The 24,776-nt window shown below is 35.0% G+C and overlaps 1 protein-coding gene and 1 pseudogene across 1 annotated transcript in view; one reads left to right on the top strand and one right to left on the bottom strand.

Moving 5' to 3' along the window:
- TMEM135 (transmembrane protein 135) overlaps positions 1 to 24,776 on the top strand; it is a 360,541-nt gene that overhangs the window by 43,115 nt on the left and 292,650 nt on the right. Inside the window, exon 4 of the mRNA XM_077113327.1 lies at positions 23,639 to 23,672. Within this exon, the coding sequence (XP_076969442.1) occupies positions 23,639 to 23,672 (34 nt within the window). The remainder of the gene's footprint in view (positions 1 to 23,638; positions 23,673 to 24,776) is intronic.
- On the bottom strand, positions 2,718 to 3,683 carry LOC143644396 (mediator of RNA polymerase II transcription subunit 6 pseudogene; annotated as a pseudogene).

The following is a 24,776-nucleotide window of genomic DNA, read 5'->3' as shown; positions in this document are numbered from 1 at the left end:
TTTATTGCTGAGTAGTATTCCGTTATATGAATATATCAGAGTTTATTTAAATATTTGTGTTGTTTTCAGTTCTTAGCTATTATAAATAAAACCCCTGTGAATATTTGTGTACAGGTTTTTGTGTGAGCATGAGTTTTCATTTCATTGGGATAAATGCATAAGGGCATTAGTGAGAAATTGTCAAACTATTTTCCAGATAGATTCTACCGTTTTACATTCCTGATAGTAATGTATGAGTGATGTAATTCTTTGTATCCTCTCCAACATTTGTTGTTATCGCTGTTTTTGTTTAGTACATAGTGATATGTCATTGTGGTTTTTATTTCCATTTCTCTAAGGGATTGCTGAGGTTGAACATCTTTTCATATACTTATTTGCCATCTATATCTCCTCATTGGAGAGCAATTTCTTATATCCTTTGCCTATTTTCTAATAAGATTTTTTTTTAACTGTTGAGTTTTCAGAGTTTCTGAAATTTATATATTTTAGATATAGGCCCTTTGTTAGATATATAGTTTGCAAATATTTTCTCTATTCTGTAACTTGTCTTTTCATCCTCTTACCAGGGTTTTTCTCAGAATAAAATTTTTAAATTTTGATGTAGTCCAGTTTACCAATGTTTTTTTCAGGTAGAAAATATCTGTCCCTAGGTCCTGAATTTTTCTCCTATGTTTTCTTGTAAAAGTTCTGTAGTTTTGCACTTTACATGTAAGTCCATGATCCATTATGAGTTAATTTTTTTTTCTTTTTTTTTTGGGTGCATGGTCCAGGAATCAAACCTGGGTCTCCCACATGGAAGGTGGGCTTCTAACCACTAATGAGTTAAGTTTTGTATAAGGTATGGAACTTAGGTTATGGGTCATTTTTTTTTTTTTTCTTTTTTGCTTATGGATGCTCACTTGCTCCAATACATCATTTACTCTAAAGGCTATCCTTCTTCCCGTGAATTGCTTTTGCACATTTAAAAAAATTCAGTGGGATGTATTTTGTTGGTCTGTTTCTTGGTTCTTTATTCTGTTTCATTGATTTCTTTGTCTATTCTGCTAATATTATACTTGATTTAATATGACTTGATTACTGTGGCTATATAATAAATCTTAATATTGGGTAGAGTGATTCCTCCGACTTTATTTTACTTTTTCAAAATTGTTTTAGCTATTTTGTGTTCATTGCCTGGTTTCCATATACATTTTAGAATAAGATTGTCTGTATCTACAAACAGATTTTGTTGAAATTTTGATGGGAATGGCATTAAATCTATAGATTATTTTGGGGAGAATTGACATTTTTACTGTTTAGTCTTCCAATACATGAACATGTATAACTTTCCATTTATTTAGCTCTTTTATTCCTTTCATCAGTTTTTGTAATTTGCACAACTCAGATCCTATACATATTTTCTTAGATTTGTACCTAAGTATTTCCCTTTATGGGAATGATTGTAAATGGTGTTATTACTATTTTTTGAGTAACAAAAATAGTAATTATATTGACGTTGGGTTTTACTAAGCATAATACCCTTTTACTAGGCATAATTCACATTGCTTACAGTTCACCCAATCAGAACTGTATTTCATACTGCTGAAGAATATTCCATTATGTGGTTATAGCACATTTTATTTATCCATTCATCAGTGATGGAAATTTGGGTTGTTTCTGTTTCTTGGTTGTTATGAATAATGCTGTTATGAGCATTCATGTACAAGTTTTTGTGTGGACATATATTTTTATTTCTCTTGAGTATATAGCCAGGGGTAGAGTCGCTGGGTTGTATGGAAACTCCATGTTAACCTTAACGACAAACTACCAGACTGTTTTCTACAGCAGCTGCACCAATTTACATTGCTACCAGTAGTGTATAAGGCATCCAGTTTCTCCATATCCTGGCCAGTAGTTTATTATTCACCTTTTTTTTAATTCTAACCATCCTAATGAATGTGAAGGGCATCTTGTTGTAATTTTGAATTGTATTTCCCAGATGACTAATCATGTTGAGAGTATTTTCATGTGCTCATTGTCCATTTTATATCTCCTTGGGAGAAATGTCTATTCGGATACTTTCCCCATTTTTAAATTGGGTCATTTATTATTTTTCATTCAGTTGTAAAATTTCTTTATATATTCTAAGTAGAAGTTCCTTCTCAGATACATGATTTGTAAATATTTTCTCCCATTCACTGTGTACCCCCTTCAAAGCACAGAAGTCTTTAAATTTTGATGAAGTCCAGTATATAGACAGTCATGTCTATAGGGACAGTTTTATTTCTTCCTTTTAAGCCAGTATTTCTTTTATTTCCTTTTCTTGTCTTATTGTTCTGGTGAGGATTCTAGTACATCTTTGCCTGGTTTACCATCCTAGCAGGAATGTATTCAGTCTTTCATCACCAAGTAGAAGTTAGCTGTAGGTTTATTTAGATGCTTTTTATCAAGTTTAGGAATTTCTTATCTATTCCTAGTTTGCTGAGAGTTTTTATCATGAATGTACGTTGTATTTTATTAAATGCCTTTTCTGCATGAGTCAGTATTATTTTGCAATTTTCCTTTTTTATCCTGTTTGTAGTGTTTTTAAAATATCAGTGAGGTAAATGTTATTGATAGTGTTTTTCATCTACAGCAGGTTTTCTCAGACTTGCATAATTGATACATTTTAGATCAGCTAATTTTTTTTTTTTTTTTTTTACATACAAATACCTTTATTTTGTTTATAAACTGTATAAGAAGGTACACATGAGCAGACAGGCTACTCAAGTCCAATAGGGGAAAAGTTACAAAAGATACATAAGAAATGTTCATACAGAAAACAAGATGTTCAGCATAATATCCTTTCTTTAAAAACAAGCACATTCCATACAAAGGAAAGCACTATGACAAAGTTTCAAAGTTCAAGAGTCTGCCACAGAAATGAGGTATGATAATGGACAAAGAGTAGTCTTGTCCAATTCTCACTGGAGTCTCATCCGTTTCTCAGGGGGACCTTTAGTGTTCACTGTCTGTTGGACATTCTTTGTGGTCTCCTTCTCTTCAGATTTTACAGCTTCTGGTATAGGTTCTGCCTCTTTCTTTGTCTGATCCACTGGGACAGGCTTTTCTCCCGACTTTTGCTGCACAAATCTGGGTGGAAATTTCTGTCTAAGATCTAAGAGTAAAGCATCCACTCGTTGTCTCTGGAAAATAGAACTTGGTTCTTCTTTTCTTTTGGCTTTAGGTTTGACTTTATCTTGTTCTTCATGATCTTTGAAGTGCCACCAATATCCTTTGGAGGGATGATACTGACAATATGACATAGCTTCATCAAAAGCTGACTGAATGCCATGCACTGCAGTAAGCACTCTGGAGTTTATAACTGATCCCAAGTCTGGTGCCTGATAGATCACCCCAGCAATGATATAGTAATCAGCTAGTGGGGTAACTTGGGTAGGGGACTGCCACTGCTGTTTCCGAATGATAAAAAGAATGGGCTCTTGAGCATGTAAAAGGATGTATTCCACGCCAACCATCTGATTTAAGTGTTCTAATGTTAGTCTCTGCATTTTGACCACTTCATTATTACACGTCCTGTCGTAAAAAGGATTGCTTCTTTCTGAGAAGTAATCCAAGACACTACCACTGTTCAAAATGGGGATCCAGGTACTGTCAACCCAAGAAATTCCCAGCAGATTATCTCATATGTCCACTGCCGCCATAATCCCGACAGCCTAGATCAGCTAATTTTATTGTAGGAAGGGCTGCCCTGTGCACTGTAGTATGTTTAGCAGCCACCTATAAAGGTCATGATCATCCCCCTGTCCTATTTCCTGAGTTGTGACAACCAAAAGTGTCTCCAGACATTGCCAGATATCCCGATATGACAAAATTGCCCCTCACTGAGAACCGCTGCTATACATTGTCACTAATTTTCTTCTCTAGTTTTATCAGTTGCTGAGAGGAGGATTGTAAAATCTCCAAACTGTGGTTCTAGAATTTTATATTTCTCTCTTTAATGTTAACAGTTTCTATTTCATGTATTTTGAAGCTTTTATTAGGTGTATAAACACTTATAATTGTCATTTCATTGTGATGAATTGACCCTTACATCAATATGAAACAACCCTGTACAAGTCAGATAATACTTTGTTCTGAAGTCTATTTTTATTTAAAAATTTTAGAGCAATTGTATAGAAACTCTATACCAATTAAGAATTAACTCCCCATTCCTTGCCTTCACCCTTGGTAACTGCATTTTAAGAATTTTCATATTCTGTTTATTTCATATTAGTAGAATCATACAATATTTGCCTTTTTGTCTCTGGCGTATTCATATGATGTCTTCAAGGTTCATCTATGTTGTCATGTGTATCAGAACTTTATTTTTACAGCTGAATAATGTTCCATTGTGTGTATATACCACATTTTGTTTATCCATTTATCCATTCACGAACACTTGGGTTGCTTTCACCTTTTGGCAATTGTGAATAATGCAGCAGTGAACTTTGGTGTGTATATATCTGTTTGAGTCCCTGCTTTCAATTCTTTTGGGTATATACCTAGAGGTGGGATTGCTAGGTTATAATGATAATTCTAAATGTAATGTTCTGAAGAACTGCAACTGTTTACCACAGTAGCTGCATCATTTTACATCGCCATCAACAACGTACAAGGGTTTCTATTATTTCACACATTCTCCAACAGTTGTTGTTTTTTCAGTAATAGCCATTCTGGTGGGTGTGAAGTGTTATCTCATTGTGGTTTTGATTTGCATTTCTCTGATTGTTAATGGAGTTGAGCATCTTTTCATGTGCTTATTGGCCAGCTGTATACTTTCCTTGGAGAAATGTCTGAGTTCTTTGCCCATTTATAAATTGAGTTGTCATTTTTGTTGTTGTTGTTGAGTTATAGGAGTTTGTTATATATTCTGGATATTAGACCCTCGTCAGATATATGGTTTCCAAATATTTTCTCCTGTTTTGTAGGACGTTTTTTTCATTTTCTTGATATCATCCTTTGATGCACGAAGTTTTTATGATTAAGTTCAATTTATATACTTTTTCTTTGGTTACTTATGCTGTTGGAGTAAAATTTAGGAATTTACTGCCCAATGCAAGGTTCTGAAAATGTTCCCTTATGTTTTCTTCTAGGAGTTTTATAATCTTAGTTCTTATATTTAGAATATTAATCAAGTGTGAAGTAGAGATCCACTTTCATTCTTTGGTGTGTGGATATTCAGTTTTTTCAGCACTATTGGTTGAAGAGACAATTTTTTCTCAAATAAGTAGACTTGGCCCTTTGTTAAAGATCATAGATTTTGAGGGTTTATTTCTGAACCCTCAGTTTGATTCATTGGTCTGTTATATATCCTTGTGGCAGTACCATGCAGTTTTGATTACTTTAGCTTTGTAATAAGTTTTAACATCGGGAAATGTGAGTCCTCCCTCCAACATTGCTCTTCTTTCTCAAGATGGTTTTGGCTATATGGGGCGCCTTGCCCTTATATGAATTTGGTGCTTGGATTTTGCATTTTGGCAATAAGGGTGTTGGAATTTTGATTGGGAGCATGTTGAATATGATGATGTCTGTTTTGTTTGATACTAATACAGCTACTTCAGCCACCTTAAGCTTCCTGTTTGCATTTTTCTTTCCAATTAATTTCATTCATTTATATTTAAAGTGCATTTCTTGCAGATAGCATATAGTTTGGTTTTGGTGTTTTACATCTGTTTTGCTAATTTTTGCCTTTTGATTAAATATTTTAGGCCATTAACATTTGATATATTTACTGATATGTCTAGGTTGGGTCTATCATTTTATTGGTTCTCTTCAGTTTTCTGTTTTCTCTTTTTCTCTGTTCCTTCCTTTTGCCTTCTTTCACATTATTTGAAATTATTTTATAATTCCATTTCAGTGTATCTTTTTTGGTATTATTTTAAATGCTTATTCTAGGGACTACAATATACATCTTTAACTTTATTTCTTCTTAGTGTTGATAAATATCTAACCACTTCATGAAAAATGCAGAAATCTGTTTAGGTCTATCTTAGAGGCTGCTTACCACAGGATGTTTTATTTCCTTCCTCTCTCCTTCCCTCTTTCTTTCCTTCCATTTCTCCAGTTTCATGTATTGAATAACACATCCTTTCCCCATTTATTTGTCTAATTTTCCAGTTGCTAAAACAAATACCATACTAATGGATTGGCTTATACAATAGGAAGTTATTGGCTCGTGGTTTTGAATCTAGGAGAAGTCCAAAACTGAGGCTTCAGCTAGATGATGCTTTCTTTCTGAAGACTGTGGCTACTGGGGGCTGGGGGTGAATTACCTCCTAGCCATCCTTGGTCCTTGGCTTTTCTGTCACAAGGGAATGTGTATGGTGGTGTCTTCTTTCTCTTCTAGGTTTCCTTGACTTCCAGGTTTAGGCTGCTCCTTGTAGTTTCTTTCTCTGTGGCTTTCTCTATAAGGCCTCCAGTAATAGAATTTAAGAAAGGTCCTGTTTATTTACAGTGGGTTAGTCCACATGAATGGATTAACATTAAGAACATGATTTTCTGGGGTACTTAGTTCCAAGCTGGCCACATGACCCTTCTAATATACTGAGTTTTAAAAATATATCTGCATGTGTGTGTTGAACTCTTTCTGTTGACATATTAGTCTGTCTCGCAATTTTACATTCTTAGTTAAAAAAAAAGCAGCATTTTTCTTTGAAGATCAAAGTAAGTTCAAATGCAGTAACACTAAAGTAAAATTGTATTTTTCGTTTTAAAAAGCATTAATTTCCTAGAACGTAAAGAAAAGTTTCCTGGAAAAGAGGTTATAACATTGGTTTTGGTTGCTAATTTATTTCCTTTTTATTTTCACTTTTGATAAGTGAACTTACTTTGATAATTTCCTGCTGTTATATGTCTTTTAAGTGAAATTTTGTACTAGTATTTCATTCTTATAACCTAGTTCAGAGAAAATTTGTAGGTGGTATAAATTATGATCTGTTCTAAATATTAACTGAAGTATTTTTGTTGTTTTAAAGATCTACTCTAAGTTTTAAGTTTTATTAAAAGCTGCTTTTTAAATGATATCACACTGGAAAAAACTTATACTTTCCCCTGATTTGATTGTTATCTAGTTGAACTCTTTGTGTTATGTGTTGATTTAGTTCCATTGTTTAGTAGGTGAGGCAGTTAACAGTCCTGGGAAATAGCTCTTTAGCTCTTTATGTTGAGAGACGCATATGTGTATGCATATCAACCACAGATTCTCATTGGAGTAAAATTAAAATTTGTTATAGTTTTTTAGCATTGTTCATAAAATATTGGTTTTTTTTTTTAAAGGTATGGTTTGCATATTTTTGGAATTAACCTTTAAAACAGAAAAGCAAATCTTTTAGGATTATCTCTTTACAGGTTGCCTATTGTGTGTCTTATTTTAAGGAAGACTGGTCTCTGCTTATCTGGAACTGTGCAAAAGTTAACTTCATGGTCTAATTTGCTCTGAAAAAGTGTTTTTTACTTAACTCCAAATTTATATTGAAGCATTAATATCATGATTCCTTAATGGATTATAGTGAATTTGCAAAGGTTAAAGTTATGTGGATTTAAAGTTATTACATCTACTGCCAACCATGAATTATATTGATGTTGTTTTTATTTAAAAAATAGGGAATTTATAATTGTGCCTTTGATTCATGAAGAAAGCCGATAGGCTGGTTGGAGAGATAGCCAGTATGCAGCTGAAACTGTGATAGGTGATAGATAAATAAATAAAATTAGAGGTTTTCTTTTTATAGTTGGTTTTTGAAGCTATGGAAGTGGATTAGGATGAGAAAGCCCAGAGTAAGTAGAGATCTGACGTTGAAAGTTGAAAAACAAAAACATTTAAGGAGCTTGTTTTCAGGTAAAATGTGGACAGTTCAGTCTTTTTTCTCTATCAGTAATATATTAGAAAGAGTAGAATAAACAGATTGTAGAGGATTAGTTAGTGTTTTTAAAATTAGTAAATTAAACTCGAATGCTTTACTTCATAAACTCGAACGCTTTACTTACTTTGGAATTGTAAATTGAGTATTCACTGTATAATCAATTCTTCAAAAAAATTTTATAAAGTTAGAACATAGTCTATGGATATATGTTTGATGGTTATGCAGATAGATGAAAGATACATAAATGAAGATCTATCTGTATCTACATAAATGCCTTCATACATATTGGTTTAACTTTGTTTACTCTGTACCTTTTTTCTCCCTCTTTCCATTTTATATATGCATCCATCCATCCCTCCCATTCCAGAATTAGGCCTATTCTGCCAGCTAGTTCCTGACACCTAGTAAGAGGGCAGCTTACTTAGATCTTAATCACATCACTGCAGGGTCTGTGAAAGCTTTGAAATTGTTTCCAGGATTACTTAAAAAATTTGTGCCACAAAGGACTGCGATCATAGTAACTCAGCAGGAAGCATTGGTAACATCTAGCTTATCCTTAGGAGGGCTGTTCAGAACTAGTCCTCTTTTTCTTTTTCTAGGAAGTGCTTTGTTTGTGGTTCAGAAAGTTGTTTTGATGTATTTTGTTTTGTAGGCTTATTATGGAACTTGCTTTGATATTTAATATTAGGTTGGTTAAGTTAGAAACTGCCATGTACTTAAACATGAACATAGACTAAAATGTTAAAAATTGCATATTCACTCTAAGTATATTCATGGATTGAGTTGTTAAATTGCATTGTAATATTTATGAACCCCCTAAACAGATATTACAAAAATAAATGAACTATATGCAATTATGTGAATAAAAGAATATCATTAACTTAGTCCATAAACTTGGCATCTTCAATTTTCAATGCTGCGTTATCTTCATAGGAAGAAAATTAAATTACCTTGCAGTAGTCTGAAAGTGTACTATGTGTATATACTATATATAATACAGTATGATCATAGACTCTTGCTCTAGACTAGAAGTTTATCTTGTTTATTCCTATAACATAAGGAGATATTCCTACCCCTTTTTATAGAGGAGGAAAATCGATTATGTCTAGCACGACTTTCTGAGATGATTAAATAGCATCTTTTGGTAAGCATTACAGTGCTTAGGAACTCTCACTTTGTTTTTTTTTTGTATTTAACTTATTTGTAGAACATATAAATATTTTTAAAATTCTTAAACTTTTTAAATTGTGAAATATAACATATTTGCAAAAAAGCAATAAATCTCCAAGTACATTTTAATAAATAGTTATATAAAAGATTTTACAGTTCCACGATTTTTCATTTTTTTCTTCTAGCTGCTCCAAAAATACTGGTGACCAAACGAAATGTCAGTATAATTATTATGGCAGTCATACTCATTTGTTAAATCCTATCTTCTCTGTTATACTCTTTCTCTTTTCTTTTCTTTCTTTTTTTTTGTGAAAAATAACATCTGTGCAAAATAAAGCAATAAATTTCAAAGTACATCACACCAGTTAGTTGTAGAACAGATTCCAGAGTTTAGTATAGGTTACAATTCACAGTTTTAGCTTTTTACTTCTAGCTGCTTGAAGGTAATGGAGACTAAAAGAAATATCAATATAATGATTCAGCACTAATGCTCATTTGTTAACCCTATCTTCTCTGTATAACTCTACCATCACCTTTGATCTTTCAGAACATATAAATATATATATTTTTTTCAAAAGACAGTGCAGAAGAGATGCATTTATTGAGAGATGAAAAATTCCCTCTTTGTGGATTTATTAGAACTTGTGTGGAACTGGATCATAGATTTTTTTTTTTTTTTTTTGGCTTTTTGGCAAAAGCCTTTAAATTTTTTTTTAAACTTTTTTTATTGTATTGTATAACATGTATATATATATATCAAGCAAAGGGAAAAAAACAGCAATAGTTTTCAAAGCACTCTTCAACAAGTGGTTGCAGAACAGATCCCAGAGTTTGTCATGGGCTACCATACGATCCTCTCATAGTTTTTGTTCTGGCTGCTCCAGAATATAAGAGGCTAGAGCTTAAATACTTTTTTATCATTACAATCGATTTATTTTTTTTCCTTCTTTTTTTGTGAACAATAACGTATATACAAAAAAAGCTGTATTTGTTAAATCCTATCTTCTATGTATATTTCCACCATCACCTTTGATCTTTCCATACCTCTCTTTGGGGTTGTTTGGGCTGTGGCAATTCTAAATTTTTCGTATTGGAAGGGTCTGTCACTAATAGGGGTAGGGAGATGGAATTATCTGATGTTCTGGAGAGGCTGGGATAAGTTTCAGGACTTATCTGGACCAGGGACCCATCTGAAGGTTGTAGGTTTCTGGAGAGTTACTCTAACGCCTGGAACCCTTGTGGAATCTTCTGTATCGCCCTAGGAGTTCATTAGGATTGGCTGGAATGGTTCTGCTTGGGGGTTGGCAGGTTATGATAGGTAGCAATACCTGAAGTTGCATAAGAGCAGCCTACAGAGAAGCCTCTCGATTCTATTTGAACTCTTTCTACCACTGATACTTTATTAATTATACTTTTTTTTTTATTAATTAAAAAAAATTAACTAACACAACATTAGAAATCAATCCATTCTACATATGCAATCAGTAATTCTTAATATCATCACATAGGTGTATGTTCATCATTTCTCAGTACATATACATCGATTTAGAGAAAGAAATAGCACGACAACAGAAAAAGAAATAAAGTGATAACACAAAGAAAACACAAATAAAAATAAAAAGTACAAAAATATATAAGAGAAAGAAAAAAAAAACAAAAAAAAACTATAGATCAGATGCAGCTTCATTCAGCGTTCCAACATAATTACATTACAATTAGGCAGTATTGTGCTGACCATTTTTTTTTTTTTTTTTTTAGACATCATACCATTCTACATATGCAATCAGTAATTCTTAACATCATCACATAGATGCATGATCATCGTTTCTTAGTACATTTGCATCGGTTTAGAAGAACTAGCAGTATAACAGAAAAAAATATATAATGTTAATATAGAGAAAAAAAATAAAAGTAATAATAATAAGAACAAAACAAACAAAACAAAACAAAACAAGAACCTATAGCTCGGATGCAGCTTCGTTCAGTATTTTAACATGATTACTTTACAATTAGGTATTATTGTGCTGTCCATTTTTGAGTTTTTGTATCTAGTCCTATTGCACAGTCTGTATTCCATCAGCTCCAATTACCCATTATCTTACCCTGCTTCTAACTCCTGCTGAACTCTGTTACCAATGACATATTCCAAGTTTATTCTCGAGTGTCGATTCACATCATTGGGACCATACAGTATTTGTCTTTTAGTTTTTGGCTAGACTCACTCAGCATAATGTTCTCTAGGTCCATCCATGTTATTACATGCTTCATAAGTTTATCCTGCCTTAAAGCTGCATAATATTCCATCATATGTATATAACACAGTTTGTTTAGCCACTCGTCTGTTGATGGACATTTTGGCTGTTTCCATCTCTTTGCAATTGTAAATAACGCTGCTATAAACATTGGTGTGCAAATGTCTGTTTGAGTTTTTGCCCTTAATTCCTTTGAGTAGATTCCCAGCAATGGTATTGCTGGGTCGTATGGCAATTCTATATTCAGCTTTTTGAGGAACCGCCAAACTGCTTTCCACAGTGGTTGCACCATTTGACGTTCCCACCAACAGTGGATAAGTGTGCCTCTTTCACCGCATCCTCTCCAGCACTTGTCATTTTCTGTTTTGTTGATAATGGCCATTCTGGTGGGTGTGAGATGATATCTCATTGTGGTTTTGATTTGCATTTCTCTAATGGCCAGGGACATTGAGCATCTCTTCATGTGTATTTTGGCCATTTGTATTTCCTCCTCTGAGAGGTGTCTATTCAAGTCTTTTTCCCATTTTGTAATTGGGTTGGCTATCTTTTTGTTGTTGAGTTGAACAATCTCATTATAAATTCTGGATACTAGACCTTTATCTGATATGTCGTTTCCAAATATTGATTCCCATTGTGTAGGCTGTCTTTCTACTTTCTTGATGAAGTTCTTTGATGCACAAAAGTGTTTAATTTTGAGGAGTTCCCATTTATTTATTTCCTTCTTCAGTGCTCTTGCTTTAGGTGTAAGGTCCATAAAACCGCCTCCAATTGTAAGATTCATAAGATATCTCCCTACATTTTCCTCTAACTGTTCTATGGTCTTAGACCTAATGTTTAGATCTTTGATCCATTTTGAGTTAACTTTTGTGTAGGGTGTGAGATATGGGTCTTCTTTCATTCTTTTGCATATGGATATCCAGTTCTCTAGGCACCATTTATTGAAGAGACTGTTCTGTCCCAGGTGAGTTGGCTTGACTGCCTTATCAAAGATCAAATGTCCATAGATAAGAGGGTCTATATCTGAGCACTCTATTCGATTCCATTGGTCGATATATCTATCTTTATGCCAATACCATGCTGTTTTGACCACTGTGGCTTCATAATATGCCTTAAAGTCAGGCAGCGCAAGACCTCCAGCTTCGTTTTTTTTCCTCAAGATGTTTTTAGCAATTCGGGGCACCCTGCCCTTCCAGATAAATTTGCTTATTGGTTTTTCTATTTCTGAAAAATAAGTTGTTGGGATTTTGATTGGTATTGCATTGAATCTGTAAATCAATTTAGGTAGGATTGACATCTTAACTATATTTAGTCTTCCAATCCATGAACACGGTATGCCCTTCCATCTGTTTAGGTCTTCTGTGATTTCTTTTAGCAGTTTTTTGTAGTTTTCTTTATATAGGTTTTTTGTCTCTTTAGTTAAATTTATTCCTAGGTATTTTATTCTTTTAGTTGCAATTGTAAATGGGATTCGTTTCTTGATTTCCCCCTCCACTTGTTCATTGCTAGTGTATAGAAATGCTACAGATTTTTGAATGTTGATCTTGTAACCTGCTACTTTGCTGTACTCATTTATTAGCTCTAGTAGTTTTGTTGTGGATTTTTCCGGGTTTTCGACGTATAGTATCATATCGTCTGCAAACAGTGATAGCTTTACTTCTTCCTTTCCAATTTTGATGCCTTGTATTTCTTTTTCTTGTCTAATTGCTCTGGCTAGAACCTCCAACACAATGTTGAATAATAGTGGTGATAGTGGACATCCTTGTCTTGTTCCTGATCTTAGGGGGAACGTTTTCAATTTTTCCCCATTAAGGATGATATTAGCTGTGGGTTTTTCATATATTCCCTTTATCATTTTAAGGAAGTTCCCTTGTATTCCTATCCTTTGAAGTGTTTTCAACAGGAAAGGATGTTGAATCTTGTCAAATGCCTTCTCTGCATCAATTGAGATGATCATGTGATTTTTCTGCTTTGATTTGTTGATATGGTGTATTACATTAATTGATTTTCTTATGTTGAACCATCCTTGCATACCTGGGATGAATCCTACTTGGTCATGATGAATAATTCTTTTAATGTGTTGTTGGATACGATTTGCTAGAATTTTATTGAGGATTTTTGCATCTATATTCATTAGAGAGATTGGCCTGTAGTTTTCTTTTCTTGTAATATCTTTGCCTGGTTTTGGTATGAGGGTAATGTTGGCGTCATAGAATGAATTAGGTAGTTTTCCCTCCACTTCGATTTTTTTGAAGAGTTTGAGAGTTGGTACTAATTCTTTCTGGAATGTTTGATAGAATTCACATGTGAAGCCGTCTGGTCCTGGACTTTTCTTTTTAGGAAGCTTTTGAATGACTGCTTCAATTTCTTTACTTGTGATTGGTTTGTTGAGGTCATCTATTTCTTCTTGAGTCAAAGTTGGTTGTTCATGTCTTTCCAGGAACCCGTCCATTTCCTCTAAATTGTTGTATTTATTAGCGTAAAGTTGTTCATAATATCCTGTCATTACCTCCTTTATTTCTGTGAGGTCAGTAGTTATGTCTCCTCTTCCATTTCTGATCTTATTTATTTGCATCCTCTCTCTTCTTCTTTTTGTCAATCTTGCTAAGGGCCCATCAATCTTATTGATTTTCTCATAGAACCAACTTCTGGCCTTATTGATTTTCTCTATTGTTTTCATGTTTTCAATTTCATTTATTTGTGCTCTAATCTTTGTTATTTCTTTCCTTTTGCTTGCTTTGGGGTTAGCTTGCTGTTCTTTCTCCAGTTCTTCCAAATGGATAGTTAATTCCTGAATTTTTGCCTTTTCTTCTTTTCTGTTATAGGCATTTAGAGCAATAAATTTCCCTCTTAGCACTGCCTTTGCTGCATCCCATAAGTTTTGATATGTTGTGTTTTCATTTTCATTCACCTCGAGGTATTTGCTAATTTCTCTAGCAATTTCTTCTTTGACCCACTCGTTGTTTAGGAGTGTGTTGTTGAGCCTCCACGTATTTGTGAATTTTCTGGCACTCTGCCTATTATTGATTTCCAACATCATTCCTTTATGGTCCGAGAAAGTGTTGTGTAAGATTTCAATCTTTTTAAATTTGTTAAGACTTGCTTTGTGACCCAGCATATGGTCTATCTTTGAGAATGATCCATGAGCACTTGAGAAAAAGGTGTATCCTGCTGTTGTGGGATGTAATGTCCTATAAATGTCTATTAAGTCTAGTTCATTTATAGTAATATTCAGATTCTCTATTTCTTTGTTGATCCTCTGTCTAGATGTTCTGTCCCTTGATGAGAGTGGTGAGTTGAAGTCTCCAACTATTATGGTATATGAGTCTATTTCCTTTTTCAGTGTTTGCAGTGTATTCCTCACGTATTTTGGGGCATTCTGGTTCGGTGCGTAAATATTTATGATTGTTATGTCTTCTTGTTTAATTGTTCCTTTTATTAGTATATAGTGTCCTTCTTTGTCTCTTTTAACTGTTTTACATTTGAAGTCTAATTTGTTGGATATTAGTATAGCCACTCCTGCTCTTTTCTGGTTGTTATTTGCATGAAATATCTTTTCCCAACCTTTCACTTTCAACCTATGTTTATCTTTGGGTCTAAGATGTGTTTCCTGTAGACAGCATATAGAAGGATCCTGTTTTTTAATCCATTCTGCCAATCTATGTCTTTTGATTGGGGAATTCAGTCCATTGACATTTAGTGTTATTACTGTTTGGATAATATTTTCCTCTAACATTTTGCCTTTTGTATTATATATATCATATCTGATTTTCCTTCTTTCTACACTCTTTTCCATATCTCTCTCTTCTGTCTTTTCGTATCTGACTCTAGTGCTCCCTTTAGTATTTCTTGCAGATCTGGTCTCTTGGTCACAAATTCTTTCAGTGACTTTTTGTCTGAGAATGTTTTAATTTCTCCCTCATTTTTGAAGGATAATTTTGCTGGATATAGGAGTCTTGGTTGGCAGTTTTTCTCTTTTAGTATTTTAAATATATCATCCCATTGTCTTCTAGCTTCCATGGTTTCTGCTGAGAAATCTACACATAGTCTTATTGGGTTTCCCTTGTATGTAATGGATTGTTTTTCTCTTGCTGCTTTCAAGATCCTCTCTTTCTCTTTGACCTCTGACATTCTAACTAGTAAGTGTCTTGGAGAACACCTATTTGGGTCTAATCTCTTTGGGGTGCGCTGCACTTCTTGGATCTGTAACTTTAGGTCTTTCGTAAGAGTTGGGAAATTTTCAGTGATAATTTCTTCCATTAGTTTTTCTCCTCCTTTTCCCTTCTCTTCTCCTTCTGGGACACCCACAACACGTATATTTGTGCGGTTCATATTGTCCTTGAGTTCCCTGATACCCTGTTCAAATTTTTCCATTCTTTTCCCTATAGTTTCTGTTTCTTTTTGGAGTTCAGATGTTCTATCCTCCAAATCACTAATTCTATCTTCTGTCTCTTTAAATCTATCATTATAGCTATCCATTATTTTTTCTATGTTTGTACTTTATCCTTCACTTCCATAAGTTCTGCGATTTGTTTTTTCAGTTTTTCTATTTCTTCTTCATGTTCAGCCCATGTCCTCTTCATGTCCTCCCTCAATTTATCAATTTCATTTTTGAAGAGGTTTTCCATTTCTGTTCGTATATTCAGCATTAGTTGTCTCAGGTCTTCTGTCTCATTTGAGCTATTGGTTTGTTCCTTTGACTGAGCCATATTCTCAATCTTTTGAGCGTGGACAGTTATCTTCTGCTGCTGGCGTCTGGGCATTTAGTCAGATTTCTCTGGGTGTTGGACCCAGCAAGGTTGTAAGATTTTTCTGTGAAATCTCTGGGATCTGTTTTTCTTATCTTGCCCAGTAGGTGGCGCACGTGGCACACGTTTGTCTCAAGTGTTTGGAATGGATCTCCCCAGTCACCGATCTCCGTGGCCTGGGGATTTCGGATCCAATTCTCTCCGTTGGTTCAGGGGCCGCGCGTGGTGGGGGCGTCAGCTGCCGCGGCTTGAGGGGACCCTGTGGCTGGTTGTGGGCCGCAGCGGGCCTGGGGGATTCCCCACCGGACCAGGAAGCCTCCCGTGGGGGGGGGGCTACTGCGGCTTGGATAGCCCTCCTATCCGAGACTCGTATCCGCGGACTCGAAGCAGAGACTCGAAGCCGCCCGCAAAAGAGGGGTGCCGCCTGCCTCGGCTTTGGAAACTTGCTTCTCCGATACTCTCAGCCGGCCCGGGAAGGAGGGAGGGATTAGCTCGGACCGCCGCAGCTGCGGCTGCTCGGGAAATCACGTGCTGCTCAGGGGTCTCGCCGCAGCCAAGAGTCGCAGTCAGACTTGCCAGCCCAGACTTTGGATAGCCCTCTGATCCGAGACTCGTAGCTGCGGACTCGAAGCCGAGACTCGAAGCCGCCCGCAAAAGTGTGGCGCCAGCCGCCTTGGCTGGGAAGCTTGTCTCTCCGAGTCTCTCAGCCAGCCCGGGAAGGAGGGAGGGATTAGCTCGGACCGCCGCAGCTGCGGCCGCTCGGGGGTCTCACTGCAGCCAAGTCTCGCAATCAGACTTGCCAGCCCAGACTTTGGATAGCCCTCTGAGCCGAGACTCGAAGCCGCCCGCAAAAGTGTGGCGCCGGCCGCCTTGGCTGGGAAGCTTGTCTCTCCGCGTCTCTCAGCCAGCCCAGGAAGGAGGGAGGGATTAGCTCGGACCGCCGCAGCTGCGGCTGCTCGGGAAATCGCCCGCCGCTCAGGGATCTCACTCACCGCAGCCGAGTTTCGCAGTCAGACTAACCAGCCCAGACTGGGTTACGCTGTGTGTCCATTCCCTGCTGTAGCCCCGGGAGCTGTTCTGTACTGTTTCTGTTCACCTATTAGTTGATTTGGAGTCGGAGGAACTAAGACGCATGTACCTTACTAAGACGCCATCTTGGATCCGCCTAATTATACTTTTTTTCCCCCTTTTGGTCAGGATGTAATTGTTGACCCAAGGTGCCAGGTCTGGTTTCACCCCTAGGAGTCATCTCCCACGTTCGCCAGGGAGACTTTCACCCCTGGATGCCATTTCCATGTAGGGGGAAGGGCGATGATTTCACATGCAGAATTGGGCTTAGAGAGACTGAGACCACATCTGAGCAACAACAGAGGTCCTCCAGAAGTAACTCTTAGGCATGCCTATAGGTAGTCTAAGCTTCTCTGCTACCTACATAAGCTTCATAAGAGTAAGCCTCATGATCGAGGGCATGGCCTTTGTCTGATATGTGATTTCCAAATATTTTCTCCCATTGAGTTGGCTGCCTCAAAGACAAAGTCTTTTGAGGTGCAGAAGCATTTGATTTTTTTTTTTTAAATTTTTTTATTAATCAAAAAAAGAAAGAAATTAACACAACATTTAGAAATCATTCCATTCTACAAATGCACTCAGTAATTCTTAGTATCATCACATAGATGTATGATCATCATTTCTTAGTACATTTGCATCGATTTAGGAAAAGAACTAGCAAAACAGCAGAAAAAGATATAGAATGTTAATATAGAGAAGAGAATTAAAATAATAATACTAATAATATATATATATATATAAAAAGGAAAAAGAAAAAACAAAAACAAAAGATACAAACACACAAACAAACAAACAAAAAACCATATTTCAGGTGCAGCTTCATTCAGTGTTCCAACCTAGTTACATTACACCTAGGTATTATTGTGCTGTCCATTTTTGAGTTTTTGTATCTAGTCCTGTTGCACAGTCTGTATCCCTTCAGCTCCAATTGCCCATTATCTTACCCTGTTTCTAACTCCTGCTGGTTTCTGTTACCAATGATATATTCCAAGCTGATTCTCGAATGTCGGTTCACATCAGTGGGACCTTACAGTATTTGTCCTTTAGTTTTGGGCTAGATTCACTCAGCATAATGTTCTCTAGGTCCATCCATGTTATTACATGCTTCATAAGTTTAGTCTGTCTTAAAGCTGCATAATATTCCATCGTAGGTATACGCCACAGTTTGTTTAGCCACTCGTCTGTTGATGAACATTTTGGCTGTTTCCATCTCTTTGCAATTGTAGATAATGCTGCTATAAACACTGGTGTGCAAATGTCCGTCTGTGTCTTTGCCTTAAGTCCCTTGAGTAGATACCTAGCAGTGGTATTGCTGGGTCGTAATCCATTCTGCCATTCTATGTCTTTTGATTGGGAAATTCAGTTCATTAACTTTTAGTATTATTACTGTTTGGATAATATTTTACTCTACCATTTTGGCTTTTGTATTATATATATCATATCTGATTTTCCTTCTTTCTACCTTTACGCCATACCTCTCTCTTCTGTCTTTCGTATCTGACTCTAGTGCTCCCTTTAGTATTTCTTGCAGAGCTGGTCTCTTGGTCACAAATTCTCTCAGTGACTTTTTGTCTATAAATGTTTTAATTTCTCCTCATTTTTGAAGGACAATTTTGCTGGATATAGGAGTCTTGGTTGGCAGTTTTTCTCTTTTAGTAATTTAAATATATCATCCCACTGTCTTCTAGCTTCCATGGTTTCTGCTGAGAAATCTACACATAGTCTTATTGGGTTTCCCTTGTATGTGACAGATTGTTTTTTCTTGCTGCTTTCAAGATCCTCTCTTTCTCTTTGACCTCTGACATTCTAACTAGTAAGTGTCTTGGAGAACACCTATTTGGGTCTATTCTCTTTGGGGTGCGCTGCACTTCTTGGATCTGCAAATTTAGGTCTTTCATAAGAGTTGGGAAATTTTCAGTGATAATTTCTTCCATTAGTTTTTCTCCTCCTTTTCCCTTCTCTTCTCCTTCTGGGACACCCACAACACGTATATTTGTGCGCTTCATATTGCCATTCAGTTCCTGATCCCCTGCTCAAGTTTTTCCATTCTTTTCCTATAGTTTCTGTTTCTTTTTGGGATTCAGATGTTCCATCCTCCAGTTCACTAATTGTAGCTTCTGTCTCTTTAGATCTACCATTGTAGGTATCCATTGTTTTTTCCATTTTTTCTTCTTTGTCCTTCACTCCCATAAGTTCTGTGATTTGTTTTTTCAGATTTTCTATTTCTTCTTTTGTTCAGCCCATGTCTTCTTCATGTCCTCCCTCAATTTATTGATTTGGTTTTTGAAGAATTTTTCCATTTCTGTTCGTATATTCAGCATTAGTTGTCTCAGCTCCTGTATCTCATTTGGATGTGAAGATACCTTTTAATCTACCAAAATATTATAGAAAATGAAAATATTGTAATGTTTTACCATAGGAAGAATGATACTGTGATTAAAGAGTCCCTAGAGCAATATTTCTTGACATTTTTTTAGCTAGTACCCCTTGAGGTGCATACCCACTAAATTTTCCATGTGAGTTGAGGAGATTCACCCTCCTTCCACCCCTCCTCCCTCCACTCTCATCCATGGTTTAAGAAATGGATTAAGGAAATAAAGAAATATCCATCTTGTTTTGGATTGCTTATTTATCGAGCTTCACCAACGTTCTAATGTAGGGATTTTCAACAGAAAGAGAGTATCTATGTTTATCAGTATCTCCTGTGCAGTTTAGAAAGTTACTGTCTTCTTTACCCAGCCCCTCTTCTTTTGGCCTTTGCAACCCACTCTTCTAATTGACAACTTCAAGCTTCCCTAACACTTTTGTAGCCCTGTTTTAATATGTAACTTGGTTTCCAGAGAGGATTTATTCATTAGGGAAGGAGTGAGTGGTCCATTTACAGCTAGGTGTAGTCAAGTGTTAAATAAATAAATGACATATCATTAACATATCAGTTTATTGTGACACTGGATATCACTAGAGAAGTGATAAATCAGTGTTGTGATGCTTTACAGCTGCAGATTTGACATTGGAACAGCAGATGAAGACATTGCACTAGGAAAACCATACCAAAAAAGAATGGAGCTATCATCCAATATATCATGCCCTTCACCGATACTAGTCTTTCTTTCTTGAGTCTTTTAGCTCTGGGTTGGAATTCGGATAAAACTGGGTAGAAGGTGATCTTCCTCATGTAATTTTATTTTTCAGTTTTATTTAGGCAGGATAAATTGAACTGAGAGCAGAATCGGGCATGTTCTAATAATATTAGAACAGTCAGAGTATTTGAACGTTCTATTCATCCTTAAAGCTTAGAAGCCTGTTGTTGAATTGCAGAATTTAAATTTACCTTAGTAAGGAAAAGATTTTCTTCTGTAGAAGCAGTGCAGTGCATTGAAAAGAACATGAAACTGGAGTCTGATGAAACGACTTATAAATCCAGCTTTTTTTTTGCTACTTTTGCATTTTTAAGAAAATTATTGAATTAGTTATCTGATTCTTGGTTTTCTAGAGTGAGGATAAATAATATCTAACTTATAGAGAATGAAATCTGATTTACTAATGTTTTTATACCTTGTAAACTGTTAAATTTTTATGCAAATGTCAGGTAATGTGATCATTTCTTTCTTTGCTAATAATTTGGAGTCATTAAATATTTTACTTCTGTTGGCTGTTTTTGGTGATTATATGTCTATAATGTGTTCCCATAGTAGTGGGTCAGTGAGAGGGAGGAGTAAGGGGTATGGTATGTATGAATTTTTTCTTTTTCCTTTTCTGGAGTGATGCAAATGTTCTAAGAAATGATCATGGTGATGAATATACAACTATGTGATGATACTGTGGGCCATTGATTGTACACCAAATATGGAATGTTCATATATGAAGAATGTTTGTATGTTGTTTTGTCAATAAAAAAAAATTTTTTTTCCCAAAGCAGCAGAGTAACTTTACAATATCAGTTCAGCTATTGTTCCATATAGCCATGAGCAAATTCCTAGAGACTAAGTGGAGATTTCCCTTTCTGCTTTTTTATGTGTCAGAAAGGGTTTAGTTTTGATTTCAGATGGGTTCGTGGTGCTTGGGAAGACTGTTTGCATTGCATAATGATTTTGGAAATATGGTTAGGTAAACAAGTTACTGAAAATGAATATGATGTATTGATTTTTTTACTGTGGGAAATATGGTATGCTGTAGAACATGTTGTAATATTTGATTTTTCATTATTGGGTATAAATAATCTGAATCCTTTGATTATTGGGTATAAATAAAAAAACAATGTGTTCCTATTTTTTATAAGACTGAATTCCAGTTAGCATCTTGATGGTTAGGTCTTTTTTTTTTTTTTGACATAGGTAGGCTCCGGGAAACGAACCTGGGTCTCCTGCATGGCAGGTTAGAACTCTGCCACTGAGCCACCATTGCACTCCCATGTGTGCAAGGTGGTCTTTTGTATCTATAATTCAACAATCCATTATTTAGCACCTCCTAGAGGCCAGGTACTATGCATGCAAGTTTGTGGGAATGTATGGGTAAACAAGATAATTTCTGCCCTGTAGTCTATTAATAGGGGATAGTGATAAAACTAGAGTTGGGTTACCAATGAATAGTAGACACAGAATTAGGCTACTGGGGCAAATTTTTTTTTTTTTCACATGGGCAGGCACTGGGAATCGACCCCGGGTCCTCTGACATGGCAGGCGAGCATTCTTACTTGCTGAGCCACTGTGGCCTGCCCGGATAAATGTTTTTAAAAATAGCATCATAAATTCATTTCTGATGAAAATACAGACATTTTTATTTTAGAATTTTTCAGTTATCTTTTTTTTCTTCATATGTGATTTCCTTTTGGTAAAATTGAGAAGCACTTAACTTTTCTTTTTTCTGTTTTGTGGCTTTTAGATGCTAATGTTACCATAATTATTCTTTATATAATTTATCTGAAATAAGTTATATTTGAACATCTTTGATTTAGAATTTGGTGAAAACTGGGAAGGTTGGTATAGATAACTAAGAACAATTTCAATCCATATATAGAAATCATAGAAGAGAAGACATGGTATGCATCAGCCTATCAGTATTTTAAAATTATTTTTTTGAGAAGCTCTGGGTTTAGAACCCATCTGCTGAGGTGCATTAGAATTTGGTGATGAGGGAAATTGACTGAGGGTGTGGCCGAGGGGGTATGTTTGGACTGACTTTCTCCTTTTAACCAGAGTAAGTCCAATATTATGGCTTATATCTTGAGGATAAAGGTATGTTTTAAAAAATTATATTTATGAAATATAAGTTAGATAACTTGTCCTGTCCTCTCATTTTAATGACAAAATGATGAATTAAAGTTAACTGGAGCCCTGATTTCCTAAGTTATCTTCAGCAGTGTTCAGTTAAATTATACTGCCTCCATGTGGCTTTGGGAATATTAAAATTTCTATTAAACCATTTAAAATAACGAACACTCAAGACTATAAATGATTGAATTGAACATCAAGAAAGTTTCATTGACAATATCAAGACCTAGAATGAAATTTAAATAAAGGTGATTTGATTTTGATATTGGTACTTGTTTTATGAATAAATTATTTTTTTCTTTGAGAATGAAAAATGTTCATAATTGAAACGCAAGTAAGTTTTTCTAATTTTCAGAGTTTATTTGAACTCTGCCCTTGAACTCTTAAAACATTCTTTCCTAGAGAATAGGCTTCATTTATTGTCTCATTTACAGTTAATCTAAATAAAGTGATTAAGGGTAGGAAATTGTGCTCATGTTTGCGTTTCTACCTGGATTGTCATTCATTAACTTTGGTAGATATGCAGTTTTTCTCTAAGTAAGAGTTTATAGAACTTTTGTCTGTCTCTCCTTTAATCTTAGATAATATACTTATTGCCTGACTTCTCAGTTAACAGTGAAATTAAAAACCAAGATGATTTAGTATGATTTGTAATGACATCTAATGAATTGAACAATTTGTGAGTGAAACAGAAAAAATGAGTTTGTAGGTGGTAAATAAAGTTTTTCTTTTTGACATGGGCAGGTTCTGGAAAGCGAACCCAGGTCTCCGGCTTGGCAGACGAGAACACTGCCACTGGGCCACTGTTGCCTGCCCAATAAAGTTTTATTTAGTTAAAGTTGTTCTGACTTTGATATTTTGACAAAATTAATTAGTTAGTATTCTTTATTACTATATTTAGAATTCTCAAGCATAGACAGAGACTAGTAACACATTTTCTACTATCCCTAATAACAAAAAAATAAGATAATATTAATTTTAAAATGCTTTTAATTCCTCTTTACAGAATTTTAATTAATGACCATTAAGCAGAATGACTTATGGAATCTGTTTAGCTCTAAGTATTAGGGCACTGAAAACTTAGTTCAACTTAATCCACCCCATTTTGTAAGATAAGAATAGGTTTCTGAACTCCTGATAATTTTTTTGATAGACTTCTAAAAAAAAAAAAATGACTATTTGATTAAGTTAAATTGATGCTTAATCTTATTATATCTTCTCTCTCTCTCTTTTTTTAAAATTATTTGCAGGCGAGGACTTCTCACAATTTATATGGCTAACTTGGTAAGTAATTTTTTGTTTTTAATTTGAAGTATTTCCATGTGCTTAAAAATTTTTTTTAAATCAAATTTCCTTAAAAAAAAGAAAAAAGAAAATCATTTAAATTTGAGAATATTTCTGTCTGTGTTATAGAGAATAGACTTAAGTGTTAAAGACCCTTAATACCATCTAGTTTGTTCCTGTCATGTAGTAATAAGTTCACCTTATTTGAGGAGGAGAGTAATTTACTGCCCCCTTTTCTTTTTTTATTATTCCTTTTTTTTTCTTTATGTTTAGATCTTCATCTTTAATGATGTGTATATATCTTGAATTTCATTTCATATTCTTTCTTTGTTGCCATCTCTTATGGGATAAATAATTCCAGGTTGAGCTTTTATGATAGATGGTTTGCCTGGACATGAAAACAGCATTGGTTCTAGCCCTAAATACCAAGTGTAATTAATAAAATAATTAGCTAGATTTCTGAATTACAAAGTTTACACAAATGAAGTTAATGTTATCTAGTCTTATATTCTTTAATATAAATATATAATCAAGTTTATATTGCTAACTTCATATTTTAAAACATATTTATACTAAAACTTTGTAAGTTATTAATAAACTTTGTAGGTAACATTAAAAAATTCAACAGAGAAAAGATAAATATTTACCTAAAGGTAGGTTCTTGAATTCTATTAACAAGGGAGTGTGGTTCAAAGTTATATTTAGCAGCCCATTTAAGCTACAAAATATTTAATTTTTGTTCTGTACTTAGCATATGTCAGTTGCTGTGTTACATGCTGATAAGCAAGATAGAGACAACCTTTGTGCTCATGGGTGGACTTTATGTCTAGTAGAGAAGTCACACCAGCAACAATAATGTGTGAAAAGGACTGGAAGATGAGTTATAACATGTTGTGGAAGCTGTAATAATAGCACCAAATTGTTCTGGGTTGAATGGGGATATGGGTTAGAGGAAAGTTGTTCTAACCTCTTTTTTGAGTCATGGACTTCTTTGCAACAGTTGAAAGGTATGGACATTCTTCATAGAAAACTGCTCATGTACAGAAAGGCACTTAAATTTCCACACAATATTAGGGGTTTCACGCATGGTTATGCTAGCAAGTA

This window comes from Tamandua tetradactyla, chromosome 8, assembly GCF_023851605.1.
Source record: "Tamandua tetradactyla isolate mTamTet1 chromosome 8, mTamTet1.pri, whole genome shotgun sequence".
In the NCBI taxonomy this organism is placed as follows: Eukaryota; Metazoa; Chordata; class Mammalia; order Pilosa; family Myrmecophagidae; genus Tamandua; species Tamandua tetradactyla.
The sequence above is the reverse complement of the archived record's forward strand: the minus strand, read 5'-3'. Positions and strand labels throughout refer to the sequence as shown.